Source organism: Pygocentrus nattereri, chromosome 27, assembly GCF_015220715.1.
Source record: "Pygocentrus nattereri isolate fPygNat1 chromosome 27, fPygNat1.pri, whole genome shotgun sequence".
NCBI classification, from domain to species: domain Eukaryota; kingdom Metazoa; phylum Chordata; class Actinopteri; order Characiformes; family Serrasalmidae; genus Pygocentrus; species Pygocentrus nattereri.
Window position 1 is genome coordinate 27951382 of NC_051237.1, and position 17742 is coordinate 27969123.

Genomic DNA, 17742 nt, shown 5'->3' on the forward strand with positions numbered 1-17742 from the left:
CGGCCCTGGGCAGCCCTGCTTCATTTAGATGCTTCCATATCACAATAATAGCACTTACAGTTGACAGGGGCAGATCTAGCAGAAATTTCACAAACTGAATTGTGGCAGAGGTGTCATCCTGTGACAGGGCCATGTTTAGAGTTGCTGAGCGCTTCAGTACGACCCTCTACTGCCGGTGTTTGTCTATTAAGCCTGCAAGGCTATGTGATAGATAGATAGATAGATAGATAGATAGATAGATAGATAGATAGATAGATAGATAGATAGATAGATAGATAGACAGACAGATAGATAGATAGATAGATAGAAAACACGAGGCTACTGAAAAGGCTGCCACCCACAGCGGCGCCGGAAGCTAACATGTACAAAACAAGTGGTTGGTTAGTGTAGTGGTTAACACCTGCGTTCTACACTGTAGACTGGGGTTCAATCCCCACCTGGGTAACCGCCCTACACTACACCAATAAGAGTCCTTGGGCAAGACTCCTAACACCACCTTGGCCTCCTTGTGTTAAATGAGTGTAAGTCGCTCTGGATGAGAGCGTCAATCAAATACCGTAAATGTAAAACATGATTTTGTACATGTTGGCAATGGGTGTGGCTAAAACCCCTGAACTCAGTAAGTAGGAGGTGTGTCCACATACTTTTGGCCATATAGTGAATTTTAATGAACAGTCATAACATGGTTACAGCATGATTAAGTCAGTGTCAGGTAACAGGGTTCAAATAAAATTTTACTGGATAAAGTTCCTGTATTCCTCAGGCCAGATCAGAAAACTCCTGTTAGTTCAGTTATTAAAGACAGCAGTTTCAAATAGAGACATTCTGGGGTGGTTTTCAGGCGGCTAATTAAGTCTAGTCAAGGATCAAATCTAGACTTAAACAGCAACAAAGATTCTTCATTAAAAAGGTCCCTTATTTTGAAAGAACATAAACTTAATCTGTGTACTCTACATGCCTTTAGTTACAGTCACAAGTGGCATTTTCCAGATAAACGACTCCTACTATGTAGGATATGTTGTATTTACACTGCGTGAGGGTAAACGGGTTATTGTTAGCGCTTGTAAATGATATAAACGTATCCTAATAGATCATTTAATAGATCATTTAATCCTTACGCAATAAAACGCACAGTCCTAATAACTTTGTTAATCAGTTCAAACAGCCAACTCTGTTTTTTTAAGTCCATGAACCTGTATTTTCAACCTGTAGGCTACAGTTGGCTGCAGCATCCTCCTCTGAAAAGGCCAGTGAACTAAACAGCTCCATTATCTGTGCAGTGCAACGTAATTCAACAGAAGCCAAAGGAAATGGGCGTAATCGCCGAGCTTCGGTGAATGTCCGGTTACGTTCGTACACAGGTTTTCCTGCAGCTGTCGTGTGTTTCGAAGCGGTTGCTGTTGCCATGGCAACCACCGTACCAGAACTGGGCGCAAGCGTTGGCCTCGGGGTCATAGTACCACTTAATCTTGTAGTTCCTGCACGGCCCGGGGTCTAACCGCTGCCTGCAGTCCACACCTAGGAACAAACACAGTGCATGGAGGATAACGAGAAACCACATGTTCAGTATACAGTTGTGTGCAAAAGTTTAGGCGCCCCAGTTTAGTTGACGTTTTTCTTGATTTTCTGGATGTAGATGAGTGAAGACGTCCTCTACAGCGGCAAACTTCTGCACAATTTAATACACAAGAACTGTTGATGAACTGAATTTAACATATTGGACATGTTTTTTTTTTATTTATCTGTACCAGTTGCTCGGCCCATGGGCACCGACGGCAGCCACCAGAGAGGGCGGGAAGGCGGTGGAAGGGCACCACACACCAACAAGGGCCGCAAGTGAAAGCGAGAAGAGAACGTCAACGGCAAGAGAGAGAGTTGGAGAACAACGAGAGGTATGAAGGTGGCACATGTCCCGGACTCTGTCTCCCAGGCAACAAGCTCACGTTCCCTTTCGGCTCAGGCTCTCACGCAGCCTTTTAAAAAGAGTTGGGAGGGAGCGGAGAGAAGGACGAGAAGCAGAAAGGACTAAAGAGCTGAAAAGCTTGGAAAAAAGGACTGAAAAGTCAAACTGTGAAGCCACTGAAAAGTGGCCAGCTTTGCTTTTGAGTTTTTTTTTGTTTGCTTGGTTTAAAAATAAAGTTAAAATGTAAGCTGTAACCTTTAACCCAGTGTCCAGTGTCCGTCCTGAGCCCAGGGTAGATGCAATAATACACACGGAAACACATTTTCCAAGACGCTTAAGCTTCTGGGTTGCAAGGTGAGCTTATCCCAGCAATCACTGGGAGGAAGGCAGGAAGCACCCTGGACAGGTCGCCATCGCAAGGCGAGGGACAAAGGGAGAACATGCAGACTCCACACAGAAAGGACCCTGGTCGCCTGGCCGGGGAATCGAACCCAGACCCTTACATTACATTACATTACATTACATTACATTACATTACATTTACATTTAGCAGACGCTTTTATCCAAAGCGACGGAGGAGGGCAAGAAGGAGATGAGGTTGGTAGTGGTTAGATTGCAAGAGGCGACAGCGCTAGCCACTGTGCCAACATGCCAGCTACAGTCATAGCAATAGAACAAATATATTATTATTGTATTTATATTATTATTTATTATTATATTAAACAAATAAACAGGTTTTGCAGGAAAATTAGCAGAAAAATGGCATAAACACTGTGTTCTCTGTAGGGTGTGTTAAATTATTTTCACACAATGTTACACATGACTATGTATTTTTAACAGCATCATAGTGTTCAGCTGAGTCTAATCCCAACTGACAACTGCCGTTTAGTTTGCAGAGATGCAGAGCACATTTTACTCAAACCAACTTCCTAACAAACCTCAGATGCTTTGCTGAGCAGGGCTGGATATTATTCATAGTTTCATACTAGATTCTAATTAACACAGCAACCTGTATTCTACAAAACCATTTCCAAAAAAGTCGCTACGCAAAATTTTAATAAAAACAAAAGGCAATGATGTGCAAATCATTTAAACCCTATATTTTAGTGAAAACAACAAATCAAATGTTGAAACTGATATTTTATTGTTTTTTGAAAAATATTTGCCTATTTTGAATTTGATGCCAACAACACATTCCAAAAAAGTTGGCACAGGGGCAACAGAAGACTGGTAAAAAACACCTGGTGGTTTCAGAGGTAAAGATGACGAGGGGTTCACCACTTAATACTGAATGACATCTACATGTTTAATATGTACACTCACCGGCCACTTTATTAGGTACCCCTTGCTAGTAAAAGGCTGGACCCCCTTTTGCCTTCAGAACCTTTCTATCATCTGGAACCAGTCTGCCCATTCTCCTCTGACCTCTCACATCAACAAGGCATTTTCGTCCACACAACTGACCGCTCACTGGATATTTCCTCTTTTTCGGACCGTTCTCTGTAAACCCTAGAGATGGTTGAGCGTGAAAATCCCAGCAGATCAGCAGTTTCTGAAATACTCAGACCAGCCCGTCTGGCACCAACAACCACGCCACGTTCAAAGCCCCTTAAATCCCCTTTCTTCCCCGTTCTGATGCTCGGTCTGCACTTCAGCAAGTCGTCTTGACCACCTCTACATGCCTAAATGCAGTGAGCTGCGGCCGTGTGATTGGCTGATCAGCTATTTGTGTTAACAAGCCGCTGAACAAATTGAAAAAAGTGTCCAGTGAGCGTATATTCCAACATATGCTGCCATCCAGACGACGTCTTTTTCAGGGATTGCCTTGATAATTTCAGCAAGACAAAGAGATTCTGCATGTAATTACAACAGCATGGCTCCGAGTTAAAAGAGTCCGGGCACTAAACTCACCTGCCTGCAGTCCAGACCGGTCACCACTGAAAATATTCGGCACCTTATAATATGAAAAATATGACAAATGAGACCCTGAAACTGACGATCAGCTGAAATCCTGAATCAGACAAGAACAGAAAACATCTCACTGTCAGAGCTACAGCAGCGTCTCCTCAGTTCCCGAACACTGACTGAGCTGTTAATGAAGAGGTGATGAAGCTCAGCGGTGAACAGACCCGTCCCGACTTTTTTGGAACGTGTTGTTGGCATCAAATTCAAAATAGGCAGATATTTAAAAAATAAACAAACAAACAAAAAAAAAAACATTTCTCAGTTTCAACATTTGATGTGTTGCATCTTTGTAGCATTTTCCTTTAAAAACACGGTTGAAATAATTTGCACATCGTCTTTGTTTGTCTACATTTTGCACAGCGTTCCAAGTTTTTTGGAAATGGGATTGTGAGTAGCAGTGAAGTCATTGCTGACTGACTGCCTGCAAGTTTCTGTAATATCACAAGAAATTTTTACAGTGTTATTTTTTGTAAAGGTACTTTTACTCCAGCCATTATTCCACCAATGTAACAGTACTTTTGCCTGAGTATGAGTTCAGGCCACTCGACACATCTGTAAACGAGTCATATGTTCCAAGGTTTTGCAGTACGAGGTGTTACTGAAGGTGCGTACCTGGAATAAAGCCATCGTGCTGTCGAGGGGGAGGTAGAATCTGTGGAGGTGGGCTTCTGTCCAGGCCATGCAGCCAGTCGGGGGGGGTAGTAGGTCCCAACACAGACACGCCAGGGGACTGGAGATTGGCTCTACTGCCAGATGAAGCTGCTGTGAGCTCACTGAGCTTATTCACTGACCCCTCAAAAACCGACCTGCCGTTCTCAATTTCATTATCAGCACTGCCATCTTCTCCATGAGGGGGAGAGGGGGTCTCGGGCTCCAGCGGAGGTTCAGGCTGTGGGGAATGGAGAAGTGCTGAAGTCTAAACCTTGGCAACTGGTTGATGAGCTGAATGTTGTGCATTCTCGAAAAAGAATTGTTAAAGCAATGTATTTTTAACACATCATCGTACAGTTAGGGTCCACACATCTTGTTTTACACTTAATGCCCCTGCATTCTGGCCAATGGACAAAATAGTGATAACACTAAATGTGTTGTTAATTAACAGAATTGAGTGAGTGTTCAATCAAAAAAATGTAGAATATAGCAGTAAACAAACTAATACAGCACTGTGCTAAAATCAGAGATTACCCACTCATTTCATTTCCAGTCAAAATGGTCATTGAGCACAAGTTAGATATTTTTCAGGAGGTACTTCTGAGATTAGATATACAGTAATCCAAATGCATTGAAGAAGAAAATCAAGGAAAGTAAAAAAAAACATGAGTTTCCAAAAGTGGTGTTAGAAATGGTTAAAATCTACAGAAAAAATGTGCCTCCTAACAACCACCTGGAAGACCTGTTAGACCCCAAAACTGCCCCCATCAGACAAACAGCACTGAAAGCTTTGATCTCTGAGAGAGAGGAGAAGATCAAGCTGCTTCAGATCTGAAAACATCCACAGGTGTTTCTGTCCATCCTTCCACTGTGAGGAGACCACTCAGCGCTGTGGGTCTGAAAGGACGTGTAGCTGATCAAGAAGAACCTCACTGAGAAAAGGAGACGGACACATCAAACAGAGAAGCTGGACGATGGCTGTTTTGACCGGACATTAAGTACAGCACTGTACTTCAAACAATTAACTGTGCTTAACAGCTACGCCACTTCAGTCACACTGTTTTCTGGGACCAGACCTTATGATCTTCTTAAGGTCCTGTCATAATTGTGCGGGTTTTCCATTACAGTAACTTTTTGCTAGAGCAGGGTTCGCAACCCAAAGGTTAACCCAAACCTTGAGAGCCACAACATCATATGTCTATTTTACTATACGGGATGTAAATACTCATGTAGGTTAAAAAGTATAATATAAATGAAAACAGAGACTTTATTTTTCTCTGCTTTAAGCTTTAGCCGCTTTTCTCGCGTCTCCGGCAGGAAACTTTTCCACACAAGTGGAAGTTTCTCATCTTTCTCTTAATGTTCTCTTTTTACGAGGCTGATGTCGCTCCTCGTTAGCCAGCTTTGCGCTGGAATTTTCCTGTTCCACCTTAAATGGTGGCTGAGGTGCTAGAATGTAACTGCTACACCATTTAAGGTGGAATGGGAAAATTCGAATGGGAAGCCGACAAACGAGAAGCTGAATTCATCCTCGCAATGTTTTAGTGTTTCTCTTTGCAGATTAAACGTATCAGGAAACCAGCTGGAGTGATTATAAACACTGACGAGTCCAGTCGTCTCCAGATTATCGACGTTCGTCTTAAATCTCTCTCTTTGCCGTTTCGTAGCTACTAGCTGGGCGAGGCTGTCGTCTGTGTTGCTATGGTGACCAGCCGTCTGCGCTGATCTTCAGGGTTAAAGGGCGAATCAGCAGTTCTACATTAACTCCAGCGTTTAAGACCATTTACTGTTAAACTGTGTTGAAGGATCAGCAGAGCTTTATTTTACTGTAGAGGAGGATTATTTTATTATTACCTACTGATCTGATTCAGCTGTGGAGCCGCGACAGGCCAGTAAAAGAGCCACGTGTTGCCGACCCCTGTGCTAGACCACGACTACAGAAAGTTTAGATATAGAAACATGGTTAGGGTGGCAGTGAAGCCACAGTTACAGTCCTTTAAAATCCCTGCCCGGAACTGTATGGGGCAGTCATTTGCGAAGCTGCTAAAATGTCCAAATGTAGTACTAAAGTGGTTGGGGGCAGTCGTGGGCTCGAGGTCAGGGATCCAGCCTTGTGACCGGAAGGTCGCCGGTTCGATCCCCAGAGCCGACAGCACATGACTGAGGTGTCCTTGAGCAAGAAACCTAACCCCCAACTGCTCCCCGGGCGCTGCGGATTGGGCTGCCCACTGCTCCGGGCAAGTGTGCTCACTGCCCCCTAGTGTGTGTGCGTTCACTAGTGTGTATGTGGTGGTTTACTTCACAGATGGGTTAAATGCAGAGGTGAAATTTCCCCGTTGTGGGACTAATAAGGGTCTCTTAATCTTAAAGGTGCTCTCACTGCTGTAATGTGATGTGCTGCATGATAATGACAACATACCAGCAATCTGAAAATGTGACACGCTCCTCTCACCTCTTTGCCGGCTGTGCCGAAGTTATCATCAGTGAATGTCTCTGGGGTCTCTAAACCAGGCTCAGGTCTAAGTGGGAACAGAACATTCTGGTCTGGACTGAACATGGCACCATTATCCTGGTCACAGATCCGACTTAGTAACACGCTTTCCAAGGCTGTGAAAACAAGGAGAGATTTAGATGAATATCATCAGTGACCTATAATGCACCCCTGAGTGTGTCCTATCGCTGAAATCACTCTCTAATGATAATCAGTTTGCTATATAACACTTTCTTCTATAGCGCCCTATGCTCCGTTTATACAACAGTTAGTTCCGGCCACGCAAGCTGATTGGCTGAGAGGCGTTCTAACTGTGCTGCTATTGTCAGTAGTCGGTACGGCTTTAACACCCACAGTCCATCATGAGGACGGGTTTCCACATACTTTATTATATATATATATATATATATATATATTATATAGTTTATTAAAAGACTAACAGTTTCTATCTATTAAACTGATAAAGGACATAGTGTAATACCTCTTAATTATTTACTGAAACAACCTGTTTAGCACAAATACACACTATAATTTAAATGTATATATAATATATATAATATATATATATAACAATATAAATGTAACGTCACATGTTCAAGCAGGAATAAACAGAAACTTCAGAAAAGTTAAGGACCCAATAACAGTAAACGTTATCGCTTTCTTTTACAGCCCAGATTCAGTTTCATTTATAGGTAATAAACAAGTACGTTCTATGTAAGACTCTGTACTTCATTCAGATCCAGTATTATACCATATAACTACTACATATTACTATTACTGCTACATTTAACCAAGTACAGTGGACTTTGTATCGCATACTTATCCAGTTAGTACCTAGAACCTGTTGGGCATTTCATTCTAGGTTAGTTAGACTGTCTTGGAATTTGTTACCAATTTAATTATCTAGTAGTCTTGATTTTGTGTCTCACACTTACCTGGACTAAACCTTAGAACTGTAGGCACTGTAAAAGAAAGTGTTACCAACTAAACCTCTACATTTCTGCTTGATCCACTAGTTGAGATGTAAACAAAATAAGAGGTTTGATGTGGAATATGCCATTGTAGAGAAACTCACTGAGTTCCTTACAGCGATGATAGGAACCCGGGATCATGACATCTACAACACTAATACAGCCAATTTATTATTTTAGATTATCATCCACAAGCTCACGTGTCTTGTTGGTGATGTTGATGGGTTCTATGTTACCTCTCCACCATGAATGGATATAAAAGCATATGTTTCAGGCCAAAACCTTCTTAAAACAATCATAAAACAACGTGTCAGGAGTCAGGTAGTGTTTTCATATCACTGATGTTGGAAGAAAATCTCGTATCTCCATTTTTGTCGTTTTTCTGTTTCTGACATGATCTGAAAATGCCTGTTGCCCTTTACACAGTGTTTAAATTTCATGATGAATGGACCAAAAAAAGCTGCCTAAAATCACTTGGATAGACGTCTGGTTCCATTGACATACATTAAAAGTAATGTAGGTTTTTTCCCTCTCCTGTAAAGTTACTATTTTAGAGATACGAGGTTTTGTTCCCACAGCAGCGACAAGCATTTCATGTAACAACTTTTACATGTGTGGCTCCTGTCACCACCGCTGTGAAGAATCAGGGAGTTTCACACCAAACCACCATGACTTTATTTATCTCGATCATTTAGTTAATGTAGATTTTTTGCAGGAAGATTAAAAACCAAATAATAAGCCTGGAGTTTACACACTGGGAAGGCTAATGAAGTCATCGATCAGGTGGACATGCTCCTCATCGGGGTCTGAAGCTATGTCGCTCATCTCGCTCTGGAAGGTGGCGTATGAAGGGTCATTGTGGTTCACCACCCCAATAACGAATATCTCAATGCCGGCAGCGTGCGCCTCTTCTACTGCGTCCTCCAGCTGCACTGCATCCCGTCTGTCCGCCAGCCCGTCCGTCAGCACCACAGCAACCTTCCTGACGCCTGGGCGTGAGGCCTGGAACAGCTGTGTGGCGCGATGGATGGCGCTACCTGTGAAAGTGCCCTCGCCGAGGTAGGGCATGTTCCTCACTGCGGCCTTCACGCTGGCCAGGTCCAACAGCTGCTGCAGGCTGACCACCACCATGTCTATGTGGCTGTACAGCACCACCCCCACCCGCGTAGCCTCTCTGCTCACAGACACGCGGTCGATCAGCGCATTCACAAAGTCCTTCAGAACCCCAAAGTTCTTCGGACCCACACTCTCGGAGCTATCAATCACAAACACCAACTCCACCGGACTCTCCCTGCACTTCATACCACAGCCTGGAAGCAAAAGGGGAAATAAAACCAAATCACAAATCACGTCGTATTCCAACACCTTTAAAGGGCCCACATCCTACTTTTTTCCTTAAATTAAGTCCATTCATCACATTTCTGCGCTTTATGTATAAAAAAATAGTCTTCATTTATTTATACTTGACCATTTTGCAACCTCTCTTTATCCCTTCGACTTAGGGGGCAATCATGGGCTGGAGGTTAGGGAATAAACAGCCGACAGCGCAGGTGTCCTTGAGCAAAACACCTAACCCCCAACTGCTCCCCGGGCGCTGTGGATAGGGCTGCCCACCGCTCCGGGCAAGTGTGCTCACTGCCCCCTAGTGTGTATGTGGTTTTTCACTGCACGGATGGGTTAAATGCGGAGGTGAAACTTCCTCGTTGTGGGACTAATAAGGGTCTCTTAAACAGGCTGTCTTGTTACTGCACCTTTAAGACTGATATATGTAAATGAGCTCTGTTTTGATTGGCTGCCCTTCATTGTGTCTTGTACACAAAGCAGTCTGGGTTGCCACACTCCTTACAACTTCAGGGTGAATGGGTGGAGCTAAACTCTTGAAAGCTGGGGAGGTACTAAATGAGCCCACCGGGCCTCCATACCCACGGTGCACTTTCCTATAATTATGGCTTTAAATGTGGGATTAATCAAAAGACTATCTCAGCATTAGCAGTGGTATATTCCCCTAAAGGTGTATGTATTAACTGACAATGACATCGTTCCAGTGCCTATTCATTTAATGCACTTAATCTGGCCAATAATACGGGTTACAATTTATTTAGACTTTAAAATAATACAATTAGTTATTTTATCAATTACGCCTCAATTCAGCAACACTGGTTTTTAAATCAATCATCTAGAACTCCAGGCACCACAGAAGAGCTGGACCCCACCGTCATGTGTGAAGGCTGAAGAAAAAACATGTTTTTCTGCAATTTTAACTACAATAATCTGTACAAGATGACTGAATATCTCATTTAAATGACAAAGGGGAAATAAATACTATAAAATTTATAATAAAAGTCCCCAGGAGTCGTGTCTCTGGTGTTACTGCGTCTCTTATTTTGAAATAAAAGTCACGCCGATGACGTCACTCGACCTCCTTTGACCTGTTTTCTGAGGACCTATGAAGAAAAGCTCATGGTGAGTCCACTGTGTCTCTCAGTTCTCAGAGATCTTCTCATTCAGCTCATGATCTCATATGAAGCTTCTAGCTGACGTCACTGGTGTGACCGACTTTATTCTGAGGTCACTGTGAAACAATAGAAAGACAAATGGATTAAATTGCATATTTTAGTGGACGTTCCCTGATGGACAGCGTGTGGTTTGATGTTCTGTAAAATGCATCGATCATTGAAAACGTCTCTGGTGTTTCCTTCATTATGTGGAACGCCAGTGACAATCGGTGACACCAGTGACTCCTATACAGATAGAAAAGTGGACGTTTCTGTAAAATGACCCGTATAACAGAAAAATACAACTAAACAAAAACACAGTACAAAGATGATTCGGTGAAACTGTTGATCGGCCCTGACTCTTTGCTCTATGCACAAGAAGCCTTTTCCAAATCACTGCTTTCATGATGTCACACAAGCCAATGCATTTGATTTATCATGCAGCAGTTTAGCTCCACCCACTTTATAAGGAGTGTTTCATCCCTGAGCTACAACGAGCTACAGCACAGGACAGCCAATCAGAACAGAGTTCATTTACATACAATCATCTGCAAAGGTTTGTGGTCAAATTACATGTTTTGTTCATTTTCTAACTGACTGAATTTAGGTCTTAAAGGCAGAGCAACAAACATCGCCTGTTTAACTCTAAGGCATAAAAGAGGAAACAGTGCCGTAAAAATGAATTCTGAAATGAATTTGGTACATAAAACTACACAAACATTACTCATCAGGAGATAAACAAATAAAATACAGGATTCGGGCCTTTAAACATTTTTTACCTGCTACAAAACAATAAGAAACACAAGCTGTTGTCATATTGTGTTTACACTCTGGAAGTGTGGGTATGTTGCATTACCGCAGATTTCTCTGATGATCAGAATCACTTCTTCTCTCTGTCAGTGAAGTGAAAATCAGCTTGGTATCAGATCACAGTGCTCAACCAGACACAGAAAAACTCAATCTCAACATCTAGCTTTGTGCTTACCGACAGGCCGGGGTCCCCCTTCTGTCCAGATTTTCCCTTCAAAAACACATTGCATTAGGATTTTTCCCTCATTTTTCATTTACTGACAGCTGCTTAGCATTTGAAGATGTTTGGAGACAGAAATAAGAAACTCATCAAAGAACTAAGTCTGTTACAACATCTGGGCACTTCAGCAAGAGCCATGACACGATTCTACAGTTAAGGCTTTGTTGATGCATAGGGATACGAATGTGTGCAGACCTCTGGTCCTGTTTGTCCGGGTGGTCCAAAATCCCCCCTGTCTCCTTTCTTCCCACGTTCACCTGTTAGACCTCTGTTACCCTGAAGGCAGTGAACATATCAAGTCGTTCAGAAATTTGTAACTGTGTGTTAAAACACTGCAATGAATGGCATGTTCTATACACCCACTGGCCACTTTATTAGAAACACCTACCTTGTACTTCCACCCACTGGCCACTTTATTAGAAACACCTACCTTGTACTTCCACCCACTGGCCACTTTATTAGAAACACCTACCTTGTGTTTCCACTCACTGGCCACTTTATTAGAAACACCTACCTTGTGTTTCCACTCACTGGCCACTTTATTAGAAACACCTACCTTGTGCTTCCACTCACTGGCCACTTTATTAGAAACACCTACCTTGTGCTTCCACTCACTGGCCACTTTATTAGAAACACCTACCTTGTGCTTCCACTCACTGGTCACTTTATTAGAAACACCCACCTTGTGCTTCCACTCACTGGCCACTTTATTAGAAACACCTACCTTGCGCTTCCACTCACTGGCCACTTTATTAGAAACACCTACCTTGTACTTCCACTCATTGGCCACTTTATTAGAAACACCTACCTTGTACTTCCACCCACTGGCCACTTTATTAGAAACACCTGCCTTGTACTTCCACTCACTGGCCACTTTATTAGAAACACCTACATTGTGCTTCCAGTCACTGGCCACTTTATCAGAAACGCCTACATTGTGCTTCCAGTCACTGGCCACTTTATTAGAAACACCTACATTGTGCTTCCAGTCACTGGCCACTTTATTAGAAACATCTACCTTGTGCTTCAACTCACTGGCCACTTTATTAGAAACACCTACCTTGTGCTTCCACTCACTCGCCACTTTATTAGAAACACCCACCTTGTACTTCCACTCATTGGCCACTTTATTAGAAACACCTACCTTGTGCTTCCACTCACTGGCCACTTTATTAGAAACACCTACCTTGTGCTTCCACTCACTGGCCACTTTATTAGAAACACCCACCTTGTACTTCCACTCATTGGCCACTTTATTAGAAACACCTACCTTGTACTTCCACTCACTGCCTACCTTATCTATAACATTACTATACTTAGAAAACATATATAATTTAACATCTATACATCTAAACATCTGAACATCTAAAAATATTACTTTATAAATATTACATTACATAAAATATTACATGTTAAACAATAATTTTGTTTTATTCAACCTTTTCATTTTACATTTACAGTATTTTTTTCATATTACCTACCTCAAAATTTGATCACTTCTCAAATATCAGACAGTCTAGATATTAATTTTACATTATTTTATACTACATTCTTATTTTATATTAACTTTTTCATGTTATTGAAAATATTAGTTTCAAACTTTTGCACAGTACTGTAAAGTGGACAGTGACTGCATATCAGACATATTTTGTCTATTATAACTTGAACTATGTTAAAAATACGTTAAAGCTCATGATTCTAGCACCTTCTCTCCTGGGAGGCTGTCCCCTTGGGGTCCTCTGGGGCCTGGCGGTCCTTGAAATCCTGGCTCCCCCTGAAATGTCAGAGTAGAATTTACTCCCATTCGAAATTCCCACTGGAAATTACAACACTTCACAGTATCCATAAATCAGAAAACTAATAGTGAGGGGTCTCACCTTAGGGCCTTGGATGCCCTCTCCAGGTAGACCTGGAGGACCAGGGGGGCCTGATCGGCCAGGAGCACCCTGGAGAGAAAGGCCAACAAACAGATTAATGGACAAATGTTTTCATTCCTATATCACCGTTCAGTTGATGTTTTAAATGATCTAACCAGCTCAGGGAATGACTGACCTTTGGTCCCAAAAGGCCTGTTCCCGGTGGTCCAGGTGGTCCAGAAATCCCAGGTAAACCTCTTTCTCCCTATTGATGCAAAGGTCTTTTAGGCTTAATATAAAAGTTTGCAGGATGCAGTTCTCAAGTCACAGATATTTACTGTTCAGAGAAATGTTATGTTTTGATACCTTAGATCCCACAATTCCTTTCCCCTCTGGCCCCATCTCCCCTGGGGGTCCTTGCAACCCTGGAGGTCCCTATTACCAGAAAAATCATAGAAACCATAGAAAAATCATTAGACCACAGACTGAGATCATAATTCAAGAGTTTCCCCGTCTCTGCTGCACCACCCCGTTTATCCATTTATAATACAGATGGTAAAATCTGGACTCTGACTGGCTGCAAAAGTTTGGGTGCTGTTTTGTCAAATCTTTTTTTGTTGATTTTTATCATAAAAATAATTGAACTCCCCGTCTACAGAGAACAGTCCAGGTTTAACCTATTCAACAAAATTAAATATAACATTTTTGTATTTTTATTCCCAATTTGTTAAATTCAGAAAATAAACAGTAACTGTGCATTAAAATGTGTGGAAGTTTGCCCTCTGCAGAGGATGCGTTCACTTATTTACACTTCAACAAAATCAACAAAAACTTCACCATAGCTGCCCAAACTCTGCATTTGATTGTATGCACATGTGTTGTATTTAATGACAGGGTCCGTTTTTGAAGTTTAGTGTCCATACACCAGTACTGGACAGTATCTGAGTAACTGAGTAAATGTAATTAGTTTCTGTACTTTAGTATTTTTTGGTGTATCTGTACTGAAGTTTCTCCGTTCTGGGCGACTTTCTCCTTTCACTCCACTACATTTCAGAGTCTAATATCCGACTTTTTCCTCCTACATTTTGAGAAATCTGTCGTTCCTTTTGGTTTCTGTGTGTATAAAAACGTAACATGTCAAAACGAAAGAAGCGCAAAGCCAGAGCACCAATCAGGGCCCAGCGGTCACTTTGTTTAGAGCTGGTTTTGACCTGTTGGTCATACCGACCCAGTGCAGCACGCGGTTCAACGTCAGCGCAGCAGCGTAAAACTTTGGGAGAGTCTGTTCAACATAAATGATGAACTAACCTAACTTTGTGTAAATAGAGCTCAATATAGAAATATGTCCACATATGCAGTCGAGACTGACGCGGCTTTTTTCTGAATTTCTACTTTGGGCAAGTGTAAATAACAGAACACATTACTGCACATTTCAATACACAAGTATCTTTTTTTTGCTGAATTTATGCGCAAAGCTGCAAAAAAAAAACATATTTAGGTTTGTTTACTGTAGAGGATGTTCAAACTTATTATCACCTAGAAAATCAACAAAATATGTCATTTGACCAGGAGTGTTCTTTGGCATATGACTGTATATTTGCCTCTTGGTACATTAAATCGCCTGTGTGTGTGTGTGTGTGTGTGTGTGTGTGTGTGTGTGTGTGTGTGTGTGTGTGTGTGCGGGGGGTTGGGGGCCGGGGTGCACAAAGGGGCGCTTTAATACACACCTGAGGCCCAGGGTAGCCCTCTCCTTTTATCCCTTGTGGTCCAGGTGGCCCAGCTGGTCCTCTATCACCCTGAAACCAGGCAAAGACATCACAGGCATGAGGAAAACCCCAGTAAAACCGCAGTACTCTACTTGAACACTGCCCTCGTCTAAGAAGGTGTTACCTTTGGCCCTGCAATCCCAATGCCGGGCTCTCCCACAGCACCCGGAGCACCCAGGGGGCCTGGTTCGCCCTGACAATGAACATAATGAACATGTGAGTCACTACATTATAAACACTCCATAATCCAGTACAGAGCTCCACTGGAACCGTTTGTGGTGAAGCTACATCCACGTTCACTATACAATAAAGCTTTTTTATAGGAGTGATTCCAGAAATCTGCTCCCTTCAGTTTCAATTTCGTTGTGCAAGTGACAATAAAGTTCATTCATTCATAAGATAAGATGCGTTTATTGTGAGCAGCAAGCCAGCGGCACGTCCTACATACAAAACAATTTAACCATAAGGCTAAAATATATAAAGTGCAGATTTAAGGAAAAAAGTATCAAAAATCTTAAATATAAAGAAAAAGGACTATAAAACTATATATTCTAAAACAGTCAATAGACAATAGACGGGTGAGGTAGCAGTTGTTGTTGCACATTCCTTGGACAGATTATAGCGCTATATAATATATATAATATTCCTTCATTCATTCATTCAGTTCAGCTGTGTTTAGTTAAGGTGAGAAGCTTTATGTGCTCAGTGGTGCACAGATACAATCACGCACACTGACAACAGCAGGAGTGGTGAACTGAGGGCCAAAGTTCAGCGCAGATTGGTTTCCCTGCTCTAGCAACGGCAACCAAACCTTGTAATCAGAGCTGGGCGATCTGGACAAACGTGTCATCACCATAAACAGAATTCATATGGTTCGATATCGATTACATCTCGCGATAAATGTCAGATCTTATTTCTAAGGTTTGACGGCTGATATTTGCTCCTGGGTGGTTAGTTGCTGTTTTAAACTGTCCTTTATGGTCAGAACACGAGAAGCACCCACCAAGCAGTGGAACGTTTCACAGATCTGTCATGGGACAGTGGGAGAAAGTGTCTGGTGAGCTGGTTTCATCAGCTGGAAAAGCACGGCCGCAGTTTTTCTAGTAGCCGTAAGCGACAACAGCGGCGAGCAGACGACTGGGTTTCTCTGTGCTGCCCTAGTGTTTGAGGGCAGACCCGAAATATATCAAAACCCAGACAAACAGAGTCCGACTTTTAGGCCTGTTTAAACTGAAAGTGGTGCTTTTGTGTCTTGTTTGATCTACAATATCATCAATTCGCCGTGTGGTGCGAGTGACTGTGCTGCTGAAAACAGCTAGCCTGGAAAGATAGCGCTCTCCCGCTTTCCAGTGCCTCACAGCTTCCTCAGCTTTCCTTCGTTTAAATCAGAATGTGGGAGTGTGAGGATGGTGTATTATATCGAACGTTTATTGAACCTTTCTTGTCACTTCGTCAAGGAAAAGTTAATTATCGTTATGGCTTCATCGCCCAGCTCTACTTGTGATTAACTGTTACGTTGAACCAGGTGTGTTTGAACAGGAAAAGCACCAAGCTGTGCAGGAATCCGGCCCTCCAGGACCGGAGTTCCTCACCCCTGATCTACAGTCCTACCCTAACGAATGGTACTTCACAGTTATTAGCGCTGAAAACTAGACCAAATAATTCAAATCATTTAGAGTGATTAATCTCAGGGTTAAAAACGACTGCTCCCATTTAACCCTCTAGTGTCTGAGGGCATTTTCTCAATCTTAAAGGCTCTTCATATGACATGATCCTCATATGTTTCATATCAAAATGCTCCGTTATCTTCATCATGTAAATGCACTCACAGTTTTTTCTTCATTTTAATTCATCAGATGTCAGAAAAGATCAATATTGTGACCGTGTGTATCGCGAAAACCTCTTGAAGCAAAATCTCTAATATTTAGTTTAGATCTATCTATCTATCTATCTATCTATCTATCTATCTATCTATCTATCTATCTATCTATCTATCTACAGTACTGTGTGAAAGTCTTAGGCACCAAACACACATTTTCAAATGCTATTTGTGTAGTTTGTGTTTATTTGCTGAGAAAAGTGTAAATATTTGAATAAACAAAATATATAGAATATTAATTAATAATGACTATATATTTATATATAAACAGTGATGTTCTGGATGTTGGTGTGTGTGTTTCACCATCTCCAAGCCTCTCCTCCTCGAGGAAGTCCAGTATTATATGTAGTTAAAAAGCAGCTCCTGGTTTGACCAATCAGTGCTCAGTAAATTGAGCTCATGATGTAATTGATGATATTAATGAGTCTCTGTGGCGGCTGTGAAGGTGTCCAGGAAAAATATGGACCCGAGAAATTCTTGTTACTGTTTATTGTTTTTCTGTTTATCTGAATTATGAATACGACTTTATTCTAATGTATATTGTGATGAACTCCCTGCTGAGGTCAACTGGTTAAACATTCGCTTAGACGCCTGAAACTTTCTCACAGTGATATTTATAGTATAAACATCACTACTGTTGGAAGAAAACCTCATATATAAATTTTTGTCTTTTTTTCAGTTTTCGACATAATTTTAAAATGCCTGTTATTCGTTACACTGATTGCAAATTTCATG

At 41.9% G+C, this 17742-nt stretch overlaps 1 protein-coding gene across 1 annotated transcript in view; it reads right to left on the bottom strand.

Annotated features, from left to right (window-relative positions):
- Positions 1 to 489: 489 nt before the first annotated feature.
- Positions 490 to 17742, bottom strand: part of col28a1a (collagen, type XXVIII, alpha 1a) — a 56292-nt gene continuing 39039 nt past the window's right edge. Inside the window, exons 22-34 of the mRNA XM_037535254.1 lie at positions 15253 to 15321; positions 15090 to 15158; positions 13729 to 13797; positions 13559 to 13627; positions 13384 to 13452; positions 13212 to 13280; positions 11702 to 11782; positions 11462 to 11497; positions 11333 to 11369; positions 8737 to 9291; positions 6972 to 7126; positions 4481 to 4757; positions 490 to 1518 (exon numbers count right to left, since the gene is read on the bottom strand). Of these exons, the coding sequence (XP_037391151.1) occupies positions 1346 to 1518; positions 4481 to 4757; positions 6972 to 7126; positions 8737 to 9291; positions 11333 to 11369; positions 11462 to 11497; positions 11702 to 11782; positions 13212 to 13280; positions 13384 to 13452; positions 13559 to 13627; positions 13729 to 13797; positions 15090 to 15158; positions 15253 to 15321 (1728 nt within the window). The 3' untranslated portion in view covers positions 490 to 1345. The remainder of the gene's footprint in view (positions 1519 to 4480; positions 4758 to 6971; positions 7127 to 8736; positions 9292 to 11332; positions 11370 to 11461; positions 11498 to 11701; positions 11783 to 13211; positions 13281 to 13383; positions 13453 to 13558; positions 13628 to 13728; positions 13798 to 15089; positions 15159 to 15252; positions 15322 to 17742) is intronic.